At 39.1% G+C, this 22946-nt stretch overlaps 1 protein-coding gene across 2 annotated transcripts in view; it reads right to left on the bottom strand.

Moving 5' to 3' along the window:
- Positions 1 to 22946, bottom strand: part of Fchsd2 (FCH and double SH3 domains 2) — a 213222-nt gene that overhangs the window by 177026 nt on the left and 13250 nt on the right. For both annotated transcript variants that reach the window (XM_036187261.1, XM_036187271.1), the window contains exon 3: positions 9365 to 9410. In XM_036187261.1, the coding sequence (XP_036043154.1) occupies positions 9365 to 9410 (46 nt within the window). The remainder of the gene's footprint in view (positions 1 to 9364; positions 9411 to 22946) is intronic.

Raw genomic sequence — 22946 nt, 5'->3', positions numbered from 1 at the left:
AGCACTTCCGGGTCCAGAGTGCTGATTATGACATGATAGAAAAATTTAGTTTTACCCTATTTTATTGCCATTATTAGAAATTAATAATTTTCAAAACCTGAAATGACATTTCCTATTAATTTAATAAACATTCACCAAACATTAGCAGCATAATAGAATAGTAAATGATACGATATACACAAGAAGCTATAACTGGGCCACATTAGAGAGTTCGCAAATCCAGAGCAGCAGATGACATCCCAAGGTGGGGTGACACTTGATCTGCATCTTGAATGGCACAATGTAACTAACTACTCAGGGAAATGCAGAAGAGTCTTTGTAACACGCGCGCGCGCGCGCACACACACAGACACACACACACACAAATAAATAAATAAAATGTAATTTAAAAAGCAATTTTGTGACAGGGTCTTACTATATAACCCTGGTCAGTCAGCAAGTCGACACGTAGACTAGGTTGGCCTGAAACTCAGAGATCCTCCTGCATATGCATCCTAAGTGAAAGACTAAAGGTGTGCACTATCATATCTGGCTATAAATTTTTAAATTATATGTATGTATGTATGTGTGTGTATATATATATACACACACACACACACACACTAAAACTAAAAACATATGAACATAACAAGTACAATGCCTAACAGAAAGGTTTTCCGGGGATGGCTTCAGCAGCCTTCAAGAGTTGTATTTCAGAGCTGACGATATGACTCCAAGTTTAAGAGCATTTGTTGCTTTTCCAGAGGACCTGCATTTGTTTCCTTGCATCCACATGGCAGCTCACAACCATCTCTAACTCTAGTTCCAGGATATCTGATGCCCCTTTCTGGCCTCCACAAGCACCAGGCACACATATGATACACAGATGTGGTATTGTGTTCCCCCAAAATATTGTGTGTTCCCCAAAATAAACTTACCTGGGGTCAGAGAACAGACAGCCACTAGAACAAAGCCAAAAATGGTGGCTAGAAAATGGGTCAGAGCAAGCCATGGCAGAAGTTGGGCGGTGGTGGTGCACACCTTTGATCCTAGCATTTCAGAGACAGAAATACCTCTGGATCTCTGAGTTCAAGGCCACTTTAGAAACAGCTAGACACAGTGACACAGCCTTTAATCCCAGAAATCCAGCCTTTAATCCCAGGGAGTGATAGCAGAAAGGTATATAAGGCCTGAGGACCAGGAACTAAGTGAGTTAAGCATTTTGGCTGGTTTAGTATTCAGACTTTGGAGCAGCACAATTCAGCTGAGATTCATGTGGAGGAGGACTCAGAAGCTTCCAGCCTGAGGAACAGGATCACCTGAAGAACTAGCAAGGTGAGATAGCTGTGGTTTGTTCTGCTTCTCTGATCTTCCAGCATTCACCCCAAGAACTGGCCTCAGGTTTGATTTTATTAATAAGAACCTTTAAGATTCCTACTACACACAGACATACATATAGACAAAATATTCATATACACAAAATAAAAATAAACATTTAAAAAGTAAAAAAGTCAGGCTGTGGTGGTGGTGCATGCCTTTAATCCCAGCACTCAGGAGGCAGAGCCAGGTGGATCTCTGTGAGTTCAAGGCCAGCCTGGTCTACAGAGTGAGTTCTAGGAAAGGCATAAAGCTACACAGAGAAACCCTGTCTCGAAAAACCAAAGGGGGGGGGACCCACTCCTACAAAAAAAAAAAAAAGTAAAAAAGTATTTTTAACAAAATTTATTACTTGCATAATTCTTCCATGACAGCAGCTATTCTCTGGACTTGTTTCATTTTCTAGTAGAATTAATAATCACTTGTATCTTACTTTTTATACTACCTAGCAGCCAGAAGTATAATTTCTAATCAGTTTCCACAGTCCTTACAACCACCATCACTAAGTCCATAAAACTTGACAATAGTTGGGCGTGGTGACTCACACCTATTACCCCACTCTTAGGGAAACTGTGACAGGGACTATTGGGAGTATGAGGCAAGGCTAGGTTACATAGTGAATTGGGCCAGCCTGAGCTATAGGTAAGAGGCCTCATCTCAAAAATAAATAAACTTTCTGGGCTGTGCTCTTTTTTCGTTAACTGTTAACACTAAGAATTCTGGCAATCTGAAAGCAATGACTCTGTTTAAAATGATGAAAACTCATGGGAACAGAAAGGATAGGTTATCTCTCTCTCAAATAATCCTTGACCAACAGAAGTCTTAATATATTAACCAGATATTGTGTCAAAACCTTGCTTATGGGGCTGGGGAGATGGCTCAGCAGTTATTCTGCCAGGCTGTGGTGATGCACACCTTTAATCCCAACACTTGGGAGGCAAAGGCAGGCAATTCTCTGTGAGTTTGAGGCCAGCCTGCTCTAGAAAGTTACATAATGAGTTCCCGGACTGCCAGGGATATACAGGGAGAAACCCTGCTTCAAAAAAAAAAAAAAGAAAAGAAAAGAAACAAACAAACAAAAAACACTTATTCTTGTTCTAGAGGATGGAGTTGGTTCCCAGTACCCACATCAGGCACCACACAACCATCTTCAACTTTAGCTCCACAAATTTCAACACCCTCTTCTGATCCCAGTGAGCACCCCCGAATACATGGCAGACACTCACACAGACACACACATACACATGAGTGAAAAAATAAAAATAAATCTTTAAAAATTATTTGGTCCTTTTATTTTTTCCTTTTAAAATGTGCTTGTGAACATAGGCGGCTCAACAGATAAAAGCAGTAACCACACAAACCTGATGACGGAAGTTTGATCCCAGGACCCACATAAGAAACTAGATACGGTGCCTTTCACTGTAATCCCAGCACTCCTACAGCCAAATAAGGGGCAGAGGACTGGCTTGAAGATAAAGAACATATTAGCTTGGAGTACACAGCACAGCAGCAGAAACAAGAGACAGCCTGACTCAAGAAGGTGGAACTGACTCATGAAAGTTGTTACATGACCCCACACTCACATCATTAAGCAAGCAAGCAATCCATTCATTAACATGCTAAAAGACTAGATTGTCTGAAGGGAGTGGAGAAAGCAACTTTACTTACTTGCCCTGTGTCTGCAACTGTAAAAAGAATAGTAGTAACTACTTCCAAAAGGATATTGGGAAACAAAAATTAATGCGCATAAAATGCTTAGAATAATGCCTGACATCTAAAGCCTCAATCTATCTTCTTAACTATATTAGAAAGAAGACTGAACAACTGGAACCTATATACAGAGGTAAGATAGGAGAAAGTAAAACAAAGAAACAGGTTTTGATCAATTAGAGGAGGGAACTCAAACTCAATTTATAGAATCAAACAAATTTATAGAATCAAACAAATTAGCGAAAACAGGTGCAGACTAATATGCCTAATAAAAAAGGATTAAGAGCTGCTGCCACCACACCCCCTCTCACTCGCCAAGCTTCAGCCAAAGAAGGGGTAAGTAACAAGGTGCCCAACCATGGCTTGTAGAAAGTGGACTGCCAGCAAATCCACTGGTGGTAACATACCCTGGTAACAACTGGCTACAAAAATAATAATAATAATAATAATAATAATAATAATAATAATAACAACAACAACAACAGGAGTGTCCCCTCTACTGTAGGGTGAAGAAATCTCATCATTAAAGGCAAGGTACAGTGGCACTCCCTGAAATCAGATGCTACTGGAAGTCCACTGAACTTGTGATTCACACTCCCCTTCCAGTGTCTGGTGTGAGAAATCGCTCAGGACTTCAAAACAGACCTGTGCTTCCAGTGTGAAGATATTAATGCTTTGTAAGGAGGCAAGTGAGGTATAGCTGCCTGGCCTTTTTGAAGGTACTAACCTATTAAACCAAAAGATATCCAGGTAGTAGTCTCCATATACATAAAACTTACATAAGAGTCCCACTGTGAGAGGAAACATTTCATTCTTGAAAAAAATTTTTTCTCCCTCTTCTTTCTGTTTTCAGTAATTCTACATGTTAGTTGTTTTTTCCCATGGGATCAAGTATATGACTGTGAATGGAAAATAGGGGGCAGAAATCAAGTATTGGCAGTTTTTCTATTTTCATTCTGTATGAGTTTCAATATAAATGCAAGATGTAAAGCACTAATGCAAGTCAAAATGTTTCAGTGACTATGTTTCAACAGTTCACCTTTATGACAATTATAAACAAACCAGCTAAAATTTTCTAGGGAGAAAAAGGAGCAAGAAATCAAAAGCATAAAAATTAAAATAAGCACTGAGATATAGTGACACACATTTGTTAATCCTAACTGGGATAATAATCCCTCCCCATTAAGGCAGGAGGACCATGAGTTCCCAGACAGCCAGGGCTACACTGAGAAACTCTGGGGTGTGGGGAATGACCACAGGAGGGTAGGGAAGGAGAAGTTGGAAGGAAAAACAGGCATGCTATCTACAAGTTTCAAAACCACAGCTCTAGCCTAAATTCTTCCTTCTCTCCACTATTTTATGCTGGCCTAACCAATAATCATTAATAGAAACAGGATCTGCAGAGAAAAAGAATAGAAGCAGAATAAGCAATTTTTTTGTTTTATTTTTTTGAGACAGAGTTTCTCTGTCATTCTGAATGTCCTGGAACTTGCTCTGTAGAGCAGGCTGGCCTCAAACTCAGAGTTCCATGTGCCTCCGATTCTGAAGCACTAGGATTAAAGACATGTGCCACCACCACCCAGCTAAGCAGTTATTTTTACTCACTTCTTTAAAAGATGTACTACAGAACATGAAAAGATGAAAGTCTAGCAAATCCATGTGCCCAGGAAGACAAAATTTACACACATCAACAATTTCTTCTAACATCGCTTTACAAGTTTAAAAATTAAACTATAAGCCAGGTGTTGGTGGCGCACAGCTTTAATCCCAGCACTCAGGAGGTAGAGGCAGGCGGATCTTTGTGAGTTCGAGGCCAGCCTGGTCTACAGAGTGAGATCCAGGAAAGGTGCAAAGGTACACAGAGAAACCCTGTCTCGAAAAACAAAAACAAAAACAAAAACAAAAATTAAACTATATAAAAATATAGAGAAAGACAACTACTAGCCTGTTTCTTCCAATTGTATTTCTAACACCTCTGTAAGCCAAAGAAAATAAGATAATACAATGAAGTTGTTTTTAAAAGCATCAATATAAATAGTAATCCCCTCAATTTTGTTCTGATGAGCTTTCTTAGTAGTGACCCTGTCTCCCTATTTACAGAATAAGCACAGAAGAAGAAAAAAGCTTCAAGTATATAGTACATGTGTTTCTCAAATAGCACAGAAAAGCTAACTGCTTTTGAAGGTGAATTGGCTACACTTTAGGCCTCTATACAGATGGAATTCACTTTTCAAAAAGGAGAATTCCTATCACATATATGCATTCTTGCGTACCATGTTCAACTGTTTGTAAATTTATTTCTTAAAGAAATAAAAATAGCAAAGTTTTAAGTGTTACAGGGTGATATTACAGGGTAATTGCCAGCATGAGCATGTTGATTCTGTATTTGTCCTTCGGTAAGGAGCCGCCCTTAAAAGTCCACAATCTTTTCCTGTTCTTTCTCTCCAACCACAGTAACCTTTTGTATCCTTCCTTCACCAGCAACATTCTGCCAAAGACTACAGGAAGAACATAAATACACAGAACTTGCCTGCAGCAATTTCAGTTTGAGTAATGAAAATGAGTTTACAAACACTTTAGTGGCTAGCTATCTTCAAGCCAGGCTTGATTTTACCCTAAGATTTAGTGCTATTTGATGATCTTTTGGGGCTACTCTATTTTCAGAGATCCATTTGTTATGTTTGTAAAAACAGACATTCAAGTCATCTGTTATTTCTGGAGAATTACAAAGTGAACTTCACAAACCACACTTCAAAAGTAAAACATTAATTGAAACTGCCACGCAACCTGAAAGGGTTCACCACTCAATTTCCACCAAGTGTAATGAGGATCAGCAACATTTCTCTTTTCTTTCTTTTTTCTCCTAACATTCCCCTACATATGTTACATGTATTGCAAGTGCTTGAGGGAACATTTTTCAAACTGATGTCAAATATTCTGTCTCAAGTTCAAATGACTTCTCTCTCTCTCTCTCTCTCTCTCTCTCTCTCACACACACACACACACACACACACACACACACACAGATATTGGAAAGACACTCACTCTGTAGCACAAGCTCTCTTGAAATTCAACGAAAGCCTCCAAAGTACTGAGATCAGAAGCAAGAGCCACTCCTGGCTGCTGCTGCTGTTTCTTAATAGACTGGCAATTTGCATTTCATTTGAAAGTTTAAGGCAAAAATAAAATAAGTTTCATAAAATAATTCTTCATTGACCAAAGAACAGCGAAGTCCAAAGGCCCTGCCTCTTCTCTCCAACAGGGCAAAATTTGGCTTTTTTAAATATTTTTGAGCTGGGCAGTGGTGGCGCACGCCTTTAATCCCAGCACTCAGGAGGCAGAACCAGGCAGATCTCTGTGAGTTCCAGGCCAGCCTGGGCTACAAAGTGAGTTCCAGGACAGGCTCCAAAGCTACACAGAGAAACCTGTCTCAAAAAAAAAAAAAAAAAAAAAAAAAAAAAAAAAAAAATATATATATATATATATATATATATATATATATATAAAAGAATATTAGAATGACTTCTATATGTTCTCTGAATCTCATAAATGCTTAAATCTTTTTGGCTATTCAATCTTCTATAAAGAGAATACCAGTATTACTAGTAACAACTGCCTAAGAGTCATTTAAGAATGACCATTTAACCATAATGCCATGTCGGTGGCATTGAATAGTGAAAATTTAGTATAGTGGACTGGAAGACTACACACATCCATAGAAAGAATGTAAGTGTAAGGACTATGCCTACTCCACTCCTTTTGTGAGCACTGCTATATCCCTAGTATCTAGAAGAGTATTTGGTAAATACTTTCTCAATATATGAAAACAGATTTAAAATAAACATGTAATTTTAAAATAGTATATAATTAGGCTGAGAATGTAGCAAAGTGATGGAACACTTGTATAGCATATATTTGGCCCCCAGTTCAATCCCCAGTACCACAACATATATACAACAGAATAATATCAAAAACAATGAAATGGGCCAGGCATGGTGGCACCTGCCTTTAATCCCAGCACTTGGGAGGAAAAGGCAGGAGGATCTCTAAATTAGAAGCCAGTCTACTCTTCATGTCAAAGTCCAGGCCGGCCAGAAATAAACTGGGAGACCCTATTTCATTCACATACATAAATACATGCAACACACATATATATGTGAATTAAAATTGATAAATTGGGGAAGGGAAACAAATGACAAATAATGTATGAAGATGAAACCCTTTACTTTGTATGCTAAACTAAAAATTTTAAATAATTTTTTTAAAAAGGTAAAGTAATAAAGAAAATAAAAAGTTCAAGCATCTAAATTAAAATTTTTTTTTCCTTTCTCTTTCCTTCTTTTCTTTCTCCTTCAGTGCTGGAGATCAAACTCAAAGTCTTGCACATGATAGACAAGTACTCGGAGTTCCATCACCAGCCCCCATTTCTTTTAGCAATATAAAATAACCTTGCTTACTTTTGTATTTACTTACTTATCTTTTGTGTGTAAGAAGTAGGTGTGTGTGAGTGTGAGTGCCTGTGGAGGTCAGAGGACAGTCTCCACTGTCAGTCCTCAAATTCTACCTTGTTCAAGACATGGGTCTCTTCTTATTTGTGCTCATGTATGCCAGTGAGCTTCTGGGAACTCTCTTCTCCACCTCCCATACCTCTGTAGGAGCACTGGAGAGTATAGACGCATGCTACCTCATCTGGCTTGTTTGTAGGTTCCGAGGATCGGCTCAGGTCATCACAATTATACAAGCAATTTACTCCCTGCACCATCTTCTCAACCCAGTCTTCCTATTTAGATAATAGATGATACACCAACAATAAATAACAGCTGAAACTGTGGATCTCCCAAAAAGACAGTTAGGAGTACAATGACAGAGGTAATACCATAGGAAAGTCCCACAATAATGGCAAATGCTGAAATTTCCAACAGATTTTAAAATGTTCATATGTAGGAGCTGGAGAGATGGCTCAGTGGTTAAGAGTATTGGATGCTCTTACAGAGGATCCAAGTTTGATTCCCAGCACCCACATGGAGGTTCATAACTGTCTATAACTCCAGTCCTAGGGGATCTGATGCCCTCTCTTGCTTCCAGGGGCACCAGGCACAGACACAGTACACAAGACACACAGGAAAGCAAAATACTGGTACACCCAAAATAAAATAAAATAAAATTTCACATGCTTATATATGTAATTGATAACCACATATGCCTTTTAAAAATATTTAGCTTAAAAATATCTAACAAACCAAAATAAATACTAAAATAAAGACAAATTCTATTTCATTCTTCTCTAAGCTTTGCCAAATACTTCAGTGTAACAAACTTTCATATTTTCAGAAGAGTAGCAAAATACAGCATAGCAAAAAAAAGTAGAGGAAATAATTTTTGGAAATTGTAAGAAACTATTATCAATACTGGAGATTCAACCACGAAAACTGACCCATATCTATGATTTTTTCCTAACTTACCACAGTCACCAAAACTATCATAAAATCTTATGAGGCTCAACATCACTTATGTAGCATTAGTGCTACATAAAGCTAAATACTAGAATTCAGATCCTTAGCATCCATGTAAGTACGAGGCCAGCACGTGGCCCACTTGTAATCCCAGCACTCTGAGGTAAAGATAGAGGATCCCTGGAGCAAGCTGTCTAGCTAGACTAGCTCTGCCAGCCCAAGGTTCAAGTGCGAAACCTTACCTATCATCATCGTCTTTATTAGAAGGAAGCCTTACTCTAAGATTTAAATGGATCCAAAAAAAGGGGAATTAGGCAGAACTATACAATGAGACTTTGTCTCAAAAATAAAATAAAACACAGTAAAATGAATTTTGGCAGGGCCTGGTGGCACATGGCTTTAATCCTAGCATTCAAGAGGCAAAGGTAGGCAGATCTCTGTGAGTCTGAAGCCAGACTGTTCTATGCTGACAGTTTAGGGCCAGCCAGGTTGACATGGTCAGAGCTTGTCTTTTTAAAAAAATAATAATAAGCCAGGCAGTGGTGGCGCACGCCTTTAATCCCAGCACTCAGGAGACAGAGGCGGGCAGATCTTTGTGAGTTCAAGGCCAGCCTGGTCTCCAAAGGGAGTTCCAGGAAAGGCGCAAAGCTACACAGAGAAACACTGTCTCAAAAAACAAAAAATAATAATAATAAATAAATAAAAAATTTAAGGGCACCAAAGGAAGACAGTCACACGTGGGCAGGCAGCAAAAGAGGAGGAGTCTAAGGTTCTCCTTGACAAGCTACCTGATCATAAGCCAAGCAGAGGTGTCCCTAGAACAGGGACTGCAGCCCCACACTCACCTGTGCATACTCTCTTTCAATAGCAGCCTTCTTCTGACTGAAAGTCCTAGAAATACAAACAAAAATTAATCACCAAAAGTAGAACTTTAAAACCTCGTGTAAATTATTCAACACATCTTCTCTTTTTTAAAGACAAAATCTCACCATGTAAATTTATAGTATTTACCATGTGCTGTTTGTTCCAAGTACTTTAAAAACATGTACTAATTACTTTTTATAATCCTATGAGGCAAGCTCTCTTTCACACCAGTACACATCTGTGCTGTCCTCCATGGAGTCTCTTTATATAACTTAGACTGACCTGGAAATCACTTTGTAGCCCAGGTTTAGCTTTAAACTCATGATATTTCTTTTGTGTGTGTGTGTGTGTGTGGTTTTTTGTTTTGTTTTGTTTGAGACAGGGTTTCTCTGTGTAGCTTTGCGCCTTTCCTGTAGACCAGGCTGGCCTCAAGGCCTCGAACTCATAGAGATCCACCTGTCATTGCCTCCCAAGTGCTGGGATTAAAGGCATGCGCCACCACCGCCCAGCTAAACTCATGATATTTCTGAAGCTTCCTCAGTGCTAGGATTGTAGATATAATTATTAAATAAGTGTATTAAATAAGTATTAAATATCATATTCCACGTTTACATTATGGTTTATCTAGTTTCAACATTTTGACTAGTTGAATATAGAAAATGCTAAGAAAAAATGTGTATTTTAAAGTGCTATAGTTTTAAATGACAGAAAAAAAGTCCAAATTCTTTCCTTCTCAGAAACACCTCAAATGCAATATAAAATAAAAACAACAAAAAAAAAATAATAATAAATGTAAGCCGGGCAATGGTGGTGCACACCTGTAATCCCAGCACTCGGGAGGCAGAGGCAGGTGGATCTCTGTGGGTTCAAGGCCAGCCTGGTCTACAGAGCTAGTCCAGGACAGGCTCCAAAGCTACAGAGAAACCCTGTCTCAAAAAACCAAAATAATAATAATAATAATAATAATAATAATAATAATAATAATAATAAAAAATGTAAAGTAGGGCATGTGGTTTAATACCTACCATCCCAGCTCTCAGGAGGCAGAGGCAGAAGCACTTCAACAAGTTTAAGGCCAACCTGGGCTACACGGTGAGATTCTGTCTTTAAAAAAGAAAAGATGTTATTCTGATCTACAACAAAACCAGACGATATACAACCTATAAGCAGAAAATGTGCCCAAAGGAAAAGCATCTGGGTAACAAAGGGAAAGGGAAGACAGGAGGCCTTAAGTCTCAAACGAAGGGGGAACTACATTTCCTCACAGCAGTTCTTGAGTCATAAAACTTAAAACCAGCATTTGCAACAAGAAAAACTGGGCCTGTGAGCTGGCAAAGAGCATTTCCTGCATATTTGGAAGAAGCGGAGCTAGAAATGAATTAGGAATTCTACAAACAAGCCGTGCTGGCAAGTGGACTGACTGCTGGTGTAGCAATGCAGGTCTGTACTGCAAACAGCCTTGCCTTTCTGACTGGCTGAGGAAAAAGTGTGTGTGTGTGTGTGTGTGTGTGTGTGTGTGTGTGTGTGTGTGTATGTGTGTGTGTGTGTGTGTGTGTGTGTGTGTGTGTGTGTGTCTGTCTGTCTCCTGGAACCTACTATGTAGTCCAGATGGGCCATGAAATCACAACCTTCCTAACTCAGCTTCCAAAGAGCTAGGATTACAGATATGCATGCATGCCCACTGAAATAATTTTTTTTTAAAAAACTCATACATGCTTCTCTGCTCTTAAGGAAAATTACTAAAGAACTGGACAACAGTAGCCACTGTGGGCTACCAATATCTGAAATCCCAATAAATGCTATGGGAGAAAAGCCACCGTATTCAATTCAACCAAAACAGGAGGACCATAAATAGAACATTTTAAATAAAGAAGAGGCGGGAGGACCAGAAGAAAAATATGCTCACTGTCTTGGTATAGTGGTACACACTTGTAATCCCAACACTGATTACTAGTTTGCTCCTCCCATTCTGCTGAGCCTGCTTTCTTATATAACCCAGGACCACCTGCTTAGAACTGGCACTGCCCACAGTGAATCCAGTAGTCCCACATGAATCACTAATAAAAAAAAAATGCCCCAGAGATTTTCCCACAGGCAATCTGATGGAGGTATTTTCTCAACTAAGAAACCAAGCAGTACATCAAACAAACTGGATATAAGCCCAGTGGTAGAGCAGTACCTAGCAAATCCAAGCCCCTGGGTGCAATTCCCAGCATCAGAAAATTGATCAATTAATTAATTAGTTAATTAAAACACCTTTATTCCCGGCACTTGGGGGGCAGAAGCACTCTGTGAGTGCAAGGCCAACATGGTCTACCTATCAAGTTCAAGGCTAGCCAGGCCTTGAACATAGTACATAAGACATCATCTCAAAAACAAATGGGTGGGGAGATGACTTTTACTATATATAAACAAAATCTTCAATAATGTCACAAAAAAACATAAAAAAGCAGTAAGTACTATCATTCTTAAGTCTCTACTACTTAAAAACCCCAAAACACTAACTCTTTTAAAAACTGTGTTGGGAATAGGGAGATGGCTCAGCTTGCCACACAAACATGAGGAACTGAACTCACATTCCCAGTACTCAGGTAAAAATCCAAGTGCTGGGGAGATGAAGACAGGAGGGTCACAGGGTCTGGCTAAGAAGCCAGGCTAGCTGAGTCAGTAAGTCCAAGTTCAGTGAAAACACTGTCTAAAGGTAACATGAAAAGCACTGGGGAAGACATCACTCACTCATACACCACATGCAACCACCTACACACACACACACACACACACACAAGCTAGGCTTTCACATTTCTGAAAACTTAACTAGCTTCCATTTTTATGAGATATTTAGGCATCATCTCTTACAGAAATCACTAACTGAAACCAGATTCTAGACTAAGTATCGTTTTCTATATGCCCCAAACACCTATTCATCTTACAACTACATTACACTGAAAATACCTGCATTCCCACCTCTCCACTCTTCTCCCTCCCCTCTCTCCCCGGATGTCCAGAGAATCTGCATCGTAGACCAGGCAGGCCTCAAACTCTCAGAGATCCACCTGTCTCTCCTTCCTGAATGCTGGTATTCTAGGTGTGCACTACCATGCCTAGTACTTATCTCTATCACACAATGTTTTTATATCCACAATGCTTTATATTGACACAGGAATTTTCAATTAAATTGAAATTAATGTATATAAAACTTACAGATACTGTTCCTGCCAAGTGAAGAAAAATGTACTTTTTTTTAATTAGGTGTCAAAAAATTAAAAAGGAAAAGGGATTACCAGCATCCTTCATACTGTTTTTTAAGACTCATTTTTATTGATACATATGTTTCTCTGTATGTGCCATGTAAGTACAGACACCCAAAAGCCAGAAAAGAACACTACAACCCCTACATCTGGAGTAAGCTGTCCAACATGAATACTAGGAATGTAATTCAGGGCCTCTGGAAGACCAGCAAGCACTTTTTTAACATTTTGTTTATTTTTTGTGGCTTTTACATCATGCATCTTGATCCCATTCATCTTCCCATTCTTTTGTATCTGCCCTTGCACCCCCCCAATAAAATAAAATAAAATTTAAGAGAAAAGGAAAAAAAGAACAATCTCATCATAGAAGCTGTAGTGTGACACAGTGACACACACAGTATACCCTTTAGTCCATACATCTTTTTTTTTCCAGAGCCGAGAACTGAACCCAGGGCCTTGCACTTGCTAGGCAAGCTCTCTACTACTGAGCTAAATCCCCAACCCCAGTCCATATATCTTACTGTGGCAAGCACTCTTAACCACTGAGTCTTGGTTTGTTTTTTTTGTTTTGGTGTAGCTTTGCACCTTTCCTGGAACTCACTCTGTAGCCCAGGCTGGCCTCAAACTCAGAGAGAATCGGGCTCTGCCACCGGAGTGCTGGGGTTAAAGGCGTGAGCCACCACCGCCCGGCTGGGTCATCTTTCTACCCCCTTTTCATTTATATCTGTACAAATTTATTTTGAACATTCATTAAATCTAGATCTAATTATAAAAGCCACATTAATTTGACATGCTAGTCTTCTAGCTGTCCCCCAAGCTAAGCAAATCCTTCTGAAGAAAAGGTTTGTCAAGGCCTTTTTGTTTGTTTTAGACTTTGTTTTTGAGACAGGTTCTATGTCTTCCTGGCTGTCCTGGAGGACACTATGTAGGCCTTCAACTCACAGAGCTCCTCCTGCCTCTGCATCCTGCACTGCCTCAACTGACTAGTCTTTAATTGTTTTACAAGCACCCATATAACCTTCCTTTTTACAATGTCTAAAACAAGATACCTGCAGTCTAGTAAATACTACCACTGCAAATTATAAGTAAAAAATGAAAACCTTTCAGGTATTTGCTGCCAAGGACCTGACAGTCACACTTTCCAACCATGCACAGAACTCATCTTAAATGCAGGCTGAAATACAGAAGCTAGTGGCTATCTGTGTAATTCCAGCCCAGCTCACTTGGCCCAATGCTTGGCATTAGTGAGAAACACCATGTACACTTTACACCTGCTGCAATTAAATAGCACACAAGGTAATATCACTTTACTCTGCTTCTAGTAAACAAGACAAAGATGGGGGAGCAAAACCAGTATAGTCAGGCACAGTGGCACTTGCCTATATCCCTTCACTGCAGAGGTGGAGGCATGAGGAACAGTAGTATTAGGCCAGTCTTGGCTTCAAAGGAAGTTCAAGGCCAGCCTCAACCCTGTCTCCAAAACAAATCATTAATTTAGAACATGAGAGCTAGAGTACTCAGTGGTAAAATTCTAAATAGAAAAATATTATAGTTTTATATATTAAACAGAATAAAGCCAAACATGGTGATGTATGACTATAATCCCATCCCTGCACTTGGGAGGCTGAAGCAGGAGGACTGCTGCAAATTCAAGGTTAGCCTGTTGTATATACAAAGTACCAGGCCAGCCAGGGATACATCACAAAACCTTGTCTAAGGAAAAGAAAAAAAATAAATAAATAAGCAAGCAAAGAAAATACATTTATTGGAAGCAGCCTAGCAAGAGACTGCGCCACAGAGCCCATCCTGTGAAAAGAGTAATAATCTCCTGTCAGAGCAGCACTTTAGGTTTTTATTTGATAATGTAATTCTCCCACAGATCACCTGATAATTCAGAATTGTCTTGACTGTTCTCAGATTTCACTATTTTAAGTTGAGAATCTGTTTCACAAATTTGATGAGGGGAAGTCTTTTTGAGATCTATATTTGAATCCCACCAGATTTACAGACTAGAGAACTGATGTTTAAATGAATCTTTATCTATAGATTAGTATGTCTTTCTACACTAGTTCAAGTCTTCTTTTACAGCTTCAGGAATATTTTTTTAAGGTTATTTATTATGTATACAGTGTTCTGCCTGGATATATGCTTGCACACCAGAAGAGGGCACCAGATCTCATTACAGATGCTTGTGAGCCACCATGTGGTTGCTGAGAATTGAACTCAGGACCTCTGGAAGAGCAGCCAGTGAAGTTTTTTTGTTTTCGTTTTTGTTTTTTTTTTAAATTCTTTCCATAATTTTTGGCAAGCACTTAAGAATTAATACTGAGTATCCTTATGAGTCAGCATGTTTACTATTGCTTTTGAGAGTGGAATCATTTTCTTACTTTTATAAATGGTGGTTTCTAGTGTATACAAGCAATGTTCACTTTATTATAATTAGCAGCCTTGCCCAACTCATCAGTTCTCACATACTGATTCTATTTTCAGGTGAATCTACCTAGATCCCCCTAACTGGTGTGTGCTTGTTTGTTTGCTTTCAAACAGGGCCTGACTCTGTAGCCAGACTGGCTTGGAACACTAGGATTACAGTCATTCACCTCCAAGCTTAAGATCCTTACTGTTGTTTTGTTTTGTTTGAGACAGGGCTTCTCTGTGTAGCTTTGGGGCCTGTCCTGAGCTTGCCTGTAGTGATATATTATGTACCCTAATAAACTTTGTCTGAAGATCAGAGGACGGAACAAGCCACTAGATTAAACATAGAGGCCAGACAGTGGTAGCATACACCTTTAACCCTAGTATTGATGAGGCAAAGATCCATCTGGATCTCAGTGAGTTCAAAGCCACCCTATGTGAGATTTGTAGTGGTATTTGCTCCACCCATGACCTTGGGCTATATAGCCAAAAGGAGGCAGTGCTTCCCACTGTTGTACCTGACCAATTATAAGGAGTTGGAGAAGGGTCACATGACCCTTCTCCCTGCTCCTGCCTGTGAGGTGGATTTGCTCCCAGTCAGATCAGAGGACAGTTTCAGCTGTCTACTCTGTTCTGTATGTGTGAGTGTATTTCCTCAATTTATATCTTAATAAATTCTGTTACCCATTTAATAGACTCACGTGGATTGATGGTAATAAGTGGTGCCCACGTAACAAAAGACCACATACTCCCTGTAGCTCCTGCCCACAGCCTCTGCAACAGCAGCGGCAGGACGGGAGAAACTTCCAGCTACAGAGACTGACTCAGTCTAGGAGAGAAACAGAGCCAGACAGTGGTGGCACAAACCTTTAATCCCAGCATTTGAGATCTCATGCCTTTGCTTGGGAAGCGCACACCCACCTTCAATTCCAGGAAGTAATAAGGCAGGGCAGAGAAAGGTATATAAGGTGTGAGGAGACAAAAATTAAAGGCTCTTTTGCCTGGAGCTCTTTCAGGCTGAGGAGTTGGTGAGGTAAGAGGTGGTGGCTGTGGCTTGTTCTCCTTCTTTGATCTTTCAGCTTTCACCCCAATATCAGGCTTCAGGATTTTTTATGATAAGACCTTTAGAAATTCATGTTACACTCGCTGTAGACCAGGCTGGCCTCAAACTCACAGAGATCCACCTGCTTCTGCCTTCTGGGTGCTCAGATTAAAGGTGTGTGTCACCACCGCCCAGCCCTTACTGTTTTTAAATGACAGGAAAATTGACATTTTTTTCCTAATCCTTTAAATTGTCTTCTGATATTGAGGAGTAAATCAGCCAACATTCTTCAGGAGAAATATAATGAACAAGAGAAAAAGAAGATATTTAGGTAAGTGGTAAATAGAGATAGATAGATATTTGAGAAAATGGTCCATATAACTGGGGGGTGCTGAAAAGTCTGAAATTTGTAGAGCAGGCTGGCAGACTAGAAACTCAGGTGGCAATTAGTGCTGTAGCCTTGAAGGAGAATTCCTTGTAGGGGCTTTCAGTTTTGCTCTTACTAAGGCCTTTTAAATGATTAATAAGGCAGACTAACTTCACTGAGGGTAATTTCTTTACCTTGAGTAAACTGACTGTAAATGTCAACCACATCCACAAAATTCCTTCATAGCAACATGGAGATTAGTATTTGATTAAATAACTTATTTACTTACTACAACCTTACCAAGCCATAACATAAATCAAACCACCACATGAGGTTACAGGTGTCTTGTTATGGCTTTAATGAAAGGTCTTCTAAAACATCATCAATACATAAACATGTGTCAATAGACTTTTGATAGTCTTCAACACTATACAGTACCCTCTGACTTTAATGATAATTATTCTTTCCTATTACTTCATTTGATAAGCTGAGTTTTTGGTCCTTTGAAATACAGTCTTCCTACATATTACAGTTTCAACCTTCCTGCCTTGGACTCCTACATGCTGAAACCGAAGGCATATGCTGCTACCTGTAGCCGGAAGATTTCTCTGGTCCTGCCCTGTCCCATGGTCCCGCAGTCGCATATAAAATAATCATTCAGAGGCTTAATATTATTTTTTAGACCCTTAATATTATTTACAGATTATATGGCCTATGTCAGGCTGCTTGCTAGCTAGCTCTTTCATCCTTAATTAACCCATTTCTATAAATCTATGTTTTGCTATGTGGCCATGGAATTACCAGTCTGTTGGCATGGTGCTTCTTGGGCAGCGGGCTAGCGTCTCCTTTCTCTGCCTTTCCTGGTCTCGCCTTCAGTCTGAATGTATCGCCTAACCTTATCCTGTCCTGCCATGGGCCAATGCAGCTTTATTTATCAACCAATCAGAGCAATACATATTCACAGTGTACAGAAAGACATCCCACAGCACTACCATACCAGCTCTTGTAACTTTTTAAAAACACACATTATGTTGTTGTTGTTGTTTTTCTAATTTGTAGAGATGAACACTAAAGCCCACAAATTTATAAGGTTTTTCACTTTTCTGACAAATTCATTAAGCTGGGTATAGTGGTGCACACTTGTAATCCCAGTACTCAAGAGGCAGAAATAGTAGGAAAATACCGAGTTTGAGGCCAGCATGGGCTGTAGTGAATTCAAGGTCACATGGGCTATAAAGCATGAGACCCTGACTCAAACAGTAAGATCCATACCATACATGGATATGGGAGAATAGAAGGGATAGCAAATACATTAGGATGTAAATTCAGGGTCTCATATGTACTAGGCATATGTTGTACAAGTGAGCTATACCTTTGTTACATACAACATTCATTGTTGTATAATTTAGTAATTTTCAGTACAAGTTTAATGTTTTACAGGTAGTTTTGCTTCACTTTAGTTCCCAAACACAAGCAGAGAGATCAGAAGAAAGTCTCAACAGTTAACTGTGAAATTTTTCAAATATAAAATAAAATAATTTTGCAGTTCACACCCATATAGCCATTTCCTAAGCTCTGCCATAACATTTCACAATACTTGCTTTATCACATATGTCTCTCTAGCCATCCATTCATCCATTTTACTTTTGGTGCAAACTGTAACAATACACACTAAAAACACTTGCTCCTAAACCTTTCAGCATGCAGTCCAATGTTTTCTTAGCCTGTTATGGAAAACTACATACAACTAAGAATACCAATATTGTGTATAAATTATTGTACCTTTGACAATCACACACCAGTCAAGATGTCTGGTAGCAGTGTTTAGCTATGTACCTAAATACCAGTCAAGATATAGGATGGTAACATTCCAGACAGCTTCCTCATGGCACTTCCTAGTCCCACCCTTATCCTCCAGAGGAAACCATGGTACATTCTTTTTTTTTTTTCTTTTGACACAAGGCTAGCATCAAATAAATTATGTCTCAGCCTGAGTACTACAATTAAAGACATGTACCAATACAAATGGCTCGGATTTATTTTCCATCAAAAATTAGTTTGAGGCCAGCAAGATAGCTCAGTGGTAAGGGCATCTGCAGCCATGTCTGACAACCAGAGTTGGGATCCCCAGTTCCAAATGGTTGAAAGGGAACACTGACTCCCTTGAGTTGTCATCTGACTTCTATATGCATACTATCATGTATTTGTTCATGATCACATATGTACACACATGCACACACGACAAATAAATACATACATACATACATACAGGGGCTTAGAAGATGGTTCAGCAGTTAAAGTGTTTGCTGAGCGAGTGTAAGGATCAGAGTTTGGATCTCCAGAAAACCATGTAAACAGAAGAAGGAATTCTAGACCCAGAAGGCAGAGATAAGAGATGCCTAGAGCACATTGGCTTGCAAGACAAGCCACATAAGCCAGCTCTGGGTTTGACTGAGAGACTCTGCCTCAAAGAATAAGGGAGAAGAACAATCAAGGATGGTTTCCATCATTAACACTGGGCCTCCACATGCATGCTCACACATGCACATGTTCACACATCCTCATTCTCAAATACACATGCACTCATATACATGCAAAAAAGTGCATACATACATGCACACCATACACAGAAAATGGGAAAAATAAATAGATAAACATAATTTAAATTTTTAGTAACTATTAGCCCAGCATGGCAACACACACTTGAAACCCCCACACTTGGGAGGTAGGCTAAGGACTGCCACAAATTCAAGGCCAGTTGAACTTAGGAAGGAAAGAAAGAAGGAACTTACTTCACTAAAAAGAAAGAAAATAACTTCACTAATACTAATTAGATGCCAAAGGTTACATTTCAGCAATAACTGCTATGAACATTTAAGGAATATTATGTTTAGTAGACATGCAGTAAAACATTTACCAATATTACTAGGTCACTCAGTTTTAATTTGGATAGTAGGTAATATTCATCCAGTTCAAAACTCAAAACAGAGAAAAGGATATACAATAGAGTCTCTGCTGACTGTCCCATACTCTAGCCATCAGAGAAGAAAAACAAGTATCACTAAAATATAATTCAGAGGACATACTCCAACTGTTTCCTTGGAACCACAGATATAGTAATACTTATTTCATGATACCAAAAATAACAATTTTTTTTGAACTGGGATTATTTTATTTCAAAGCTCACAAAACAAAAAACATCTGGTGACGAGATTCATACATAAATGCCAAAAAGGAGATCAAATGGGACATTAAAATAAAGCATGCCCAAGCAACATACTGAAGCAAAGTAAGATATTAGCAATTGGTCCACAGATTAAAAAGTTCTGTATTCGGCTATATCGGTCCCTGAAGAGGAGCAGTTGCTCATGTTGTCCTGAGCTGACAACAGGGCACAGAATGACAAGTGCAGGTTTAATGGGTATTTCAGGACTCACAAAGGAAAACACCAACCTGCCATCACAGGCCTCCTCAGGTAAGACACTCCTTCACACTTTGTCCTTCAAGACTGAACTGTCAGTTCTGTTAGTGGAGGGGAAATGATCCAGACAGGGTCAGTTCTAGCTCTTATTTGTCTTTCCTGACTCTCTGTACAGCCACTTCACTAACCTCTCACTTAAGAAGTAAAAGGAAGTGAATAAAATAAACTTGCCTACAGGGCTCTTAGATCAACACTTCCGTGAACTGTCAAAGTTCTAGAAGTGGCAAAAATTTTAACCACTCCTATATTCCTAATAAAAGGATCCTAAGAGCCAAATGGCTTATTGGCCATTATATAGGGCAAATATAAAACCCTCCTCTTAACTTAAGATCCTGAATTCAAAGAGAGTTGGGAGTAGATACAGTTTACATAGAATCCATGATTCACAACCTGCTTGAGACAACTGGAATTCCAGCGATGTCCCTGGTATTCTAACTCCAATACATTAATACATGTATAGTAATCAATAACAGTAAATTGGAAATGAATCCCTGTGATCCAGTTTGCCCACCAGCAAACTGGGCAAAACAGTTATGTAATGAAAGCTGTCACTGTCATCATTACCTTAACTCCTGGCAGAGACCCAATCTAAGATGATCACATTCTCAGCCACCATGTAGAGGGACAAGAATGGACATGTGTAACAAATTTGGCCAATGAGATTATCATGCAAAGTCTACTGGAATATCTTAGTTAAAACTTTTTGTGAGTGGAAAGGAGGAAAACCTGGGATGAGGAGGTTCAGGGAGACAACAACAAATGCATCAACCGCATAGGAAGAAATTGTCTTTCCTCCTACTTCATATTATCTTATTGAATTGTAACAGGAGAGCTGGGTGTGATAGCACATACTTTTGGTCGTAGCACTTGGGAGGCAGAGGCAGGCAGATCTCTGAGTTCAAGGCCAACCTGGTCTACAGAGAGAACAGCCAGGGCTACACAGAGAAACCCTGTCTCCCAAAATAATAATAATAATAATAATAATAATAATAATAATAACAACAACAACAACAACAACAGTACCCAGAACCACTGGTTCTAGTTAAAGAGGTTTTGGTATCACTGGAATAGTTTATCTTTGGTCCATTACGGTTCTCAATCCACAAATTAACTCTTTAGAGGATAGTCACAGACCATAATTTCAACTGATGTTATCAATTGCTTAACCAAACTACAACCCACATGGCTTTGTAAAGAATATATTATATTACATACACTGTACAAGAGATATTTTGCATGTATTACTTTAACTATCAAAATAACCTGTAAAGTATTATAATTACTGCAGACAAGAAATTAAGTGACTTGTGTTCAAAGTCCCATATTTAATAAAAGACTAAGCAGTAGGGCTGGCAGTACAATGGTAAGCCACTACATAGTGCTTGGTATAGTCTCTCACTCTCCCCTACTAACAGAGATCACCTTCATCCTCATTTGTGTGTGGCTAAAGGATCAAGTCACGGAAAGGTGCTCCCAAAAGTACTCAACACACATCTATGCTTGATCTTAGTAGTGGACAAACTTACTAGCCCTTCGTTTTATTTCCTTTGGCTTGGGAGAGAAATCTTCCTTCAAGTCTAAATTATTAAGCTGCAATAATGACCCCATCCAAAATCTAAAGAACTGAATCTTTAAATTTTAGAAACAGATAAAGATCTATGAGTAATGTCTTCTAAGTTAATAAGCCATTAAATAGCAATAGGAAGAGGCATTATTAAAACCTTGGCTCTTTGTCAAATAAGCAGTAGTCAGTGACCCAAAAAAAAGCTTTATTAAATAGCCCCTTCAAACTGCATATCCTCTTCTGCTAGTTACATCTTCTTAGACTCCTCCCTACATGACTGACCATAATTGGAAAGCATGTATTTAAATTTATTTAGTGTGATGGCCATTCTTGGTTGTCAACTTTAAAACATCTGGAATTAAATAAAACCCAAACAGCTAGGTACACCTATGAGGCTTTTTTTTTTTTTTAAATTAAATCATTTAAAGTGGGAACCCTACTTTTATACAAATCGCTTGAGGTAGAAAGATCCACCTTTAATCTGGGCCATACTTCCTGGTGACAGCCTATATAAAAGACATGAGAAGGGGCTGGAGAGATGGCTCAGCAGTTAGAGCACTGGCTGTTCTTCCAGAGGTCCTGAATTCAATTCCCAGCACCCACATGGTGGCTCATAACCATCTGTAATGAGATCTGGTGCCCTCTTCTGGCCTGCAGGCATACAGACAGAGCACATAACTAAACCTTTTTTTTTTTTAAAAAAAAAGGGACATGAGAGAGAGGGAAACTCTTCACTCTTTGCTAGCTCATGTTCTCTCTCTTTTTCTGGCAAATCTATTCCTTTACTGGCCTGGCCTTAGAGCCAGCTGAGACATCCAGTCTCAGGGACTGAACAACTACTGAGATTCTTGTACCTTCCAATGGTAGACAGTCATTGTCAGACTAGCTGAACCAACAGCCAATAAGCCATTCTAATAAATCCCCTTTCTCTCTAGATAGACAGACAGACAGATACAGATGATAGGTAGATATAGATTCATTCTCTAAGTTCTGTTCCCCTACAGAACCCTACATATAGTTAACTATGTTAATTTAAAAATTAAATCATTTTTCCTCTCTTCTATTTGATCTTTTCCTTACAGGCCACATATTAAAAAAAGAAAGTTTCCCTCTCAGGAATTACGTAATTTTTTCGTTTTAGTCTGAAAGAGAGCTGAATGAGAAGCAATACTGACTGGTGAATGAACAAAGCATCTGATTCCAGAAGCTGATACTCTACTACTAATTTTCAGGATATCTAAACACCAATGATTGCATGACATTTTTTTTTAAGAGCTGAGGACCGAACCCAGGGCCTTACGCTTGCTAGGCAAGCACTCTACCACTGAGCTAAATCCCCAACCCATGACATGTTATTTTATTTCTCATTAAGAAAAAATTTTTGCAGGGCTGGAGAGATGGCTTAGTGGGTAAGAGCACTGGCTGTTCTTCCAGAAGTCCTGAGTT

Source organism: Onychomys torridus, chromosome 1 (assembly GCF_903995425.1).
Source record: "Onychomys torridus chromosome 1, mOncTor1.1, whole genome shotgun sequence".
In the NCBI taxonomy this organism is placed as follows: domain Eukaryota; kingdom Metazoa; phylum Chordata; class Mammalia; order Rodentia; family Cricetidae; genus Onychomys; species Onychomys torridus.
Note: the sequence above shows the minus strand (reverse complement) of the source record. Positions and strands in the feature narration are given on the sequence as shown.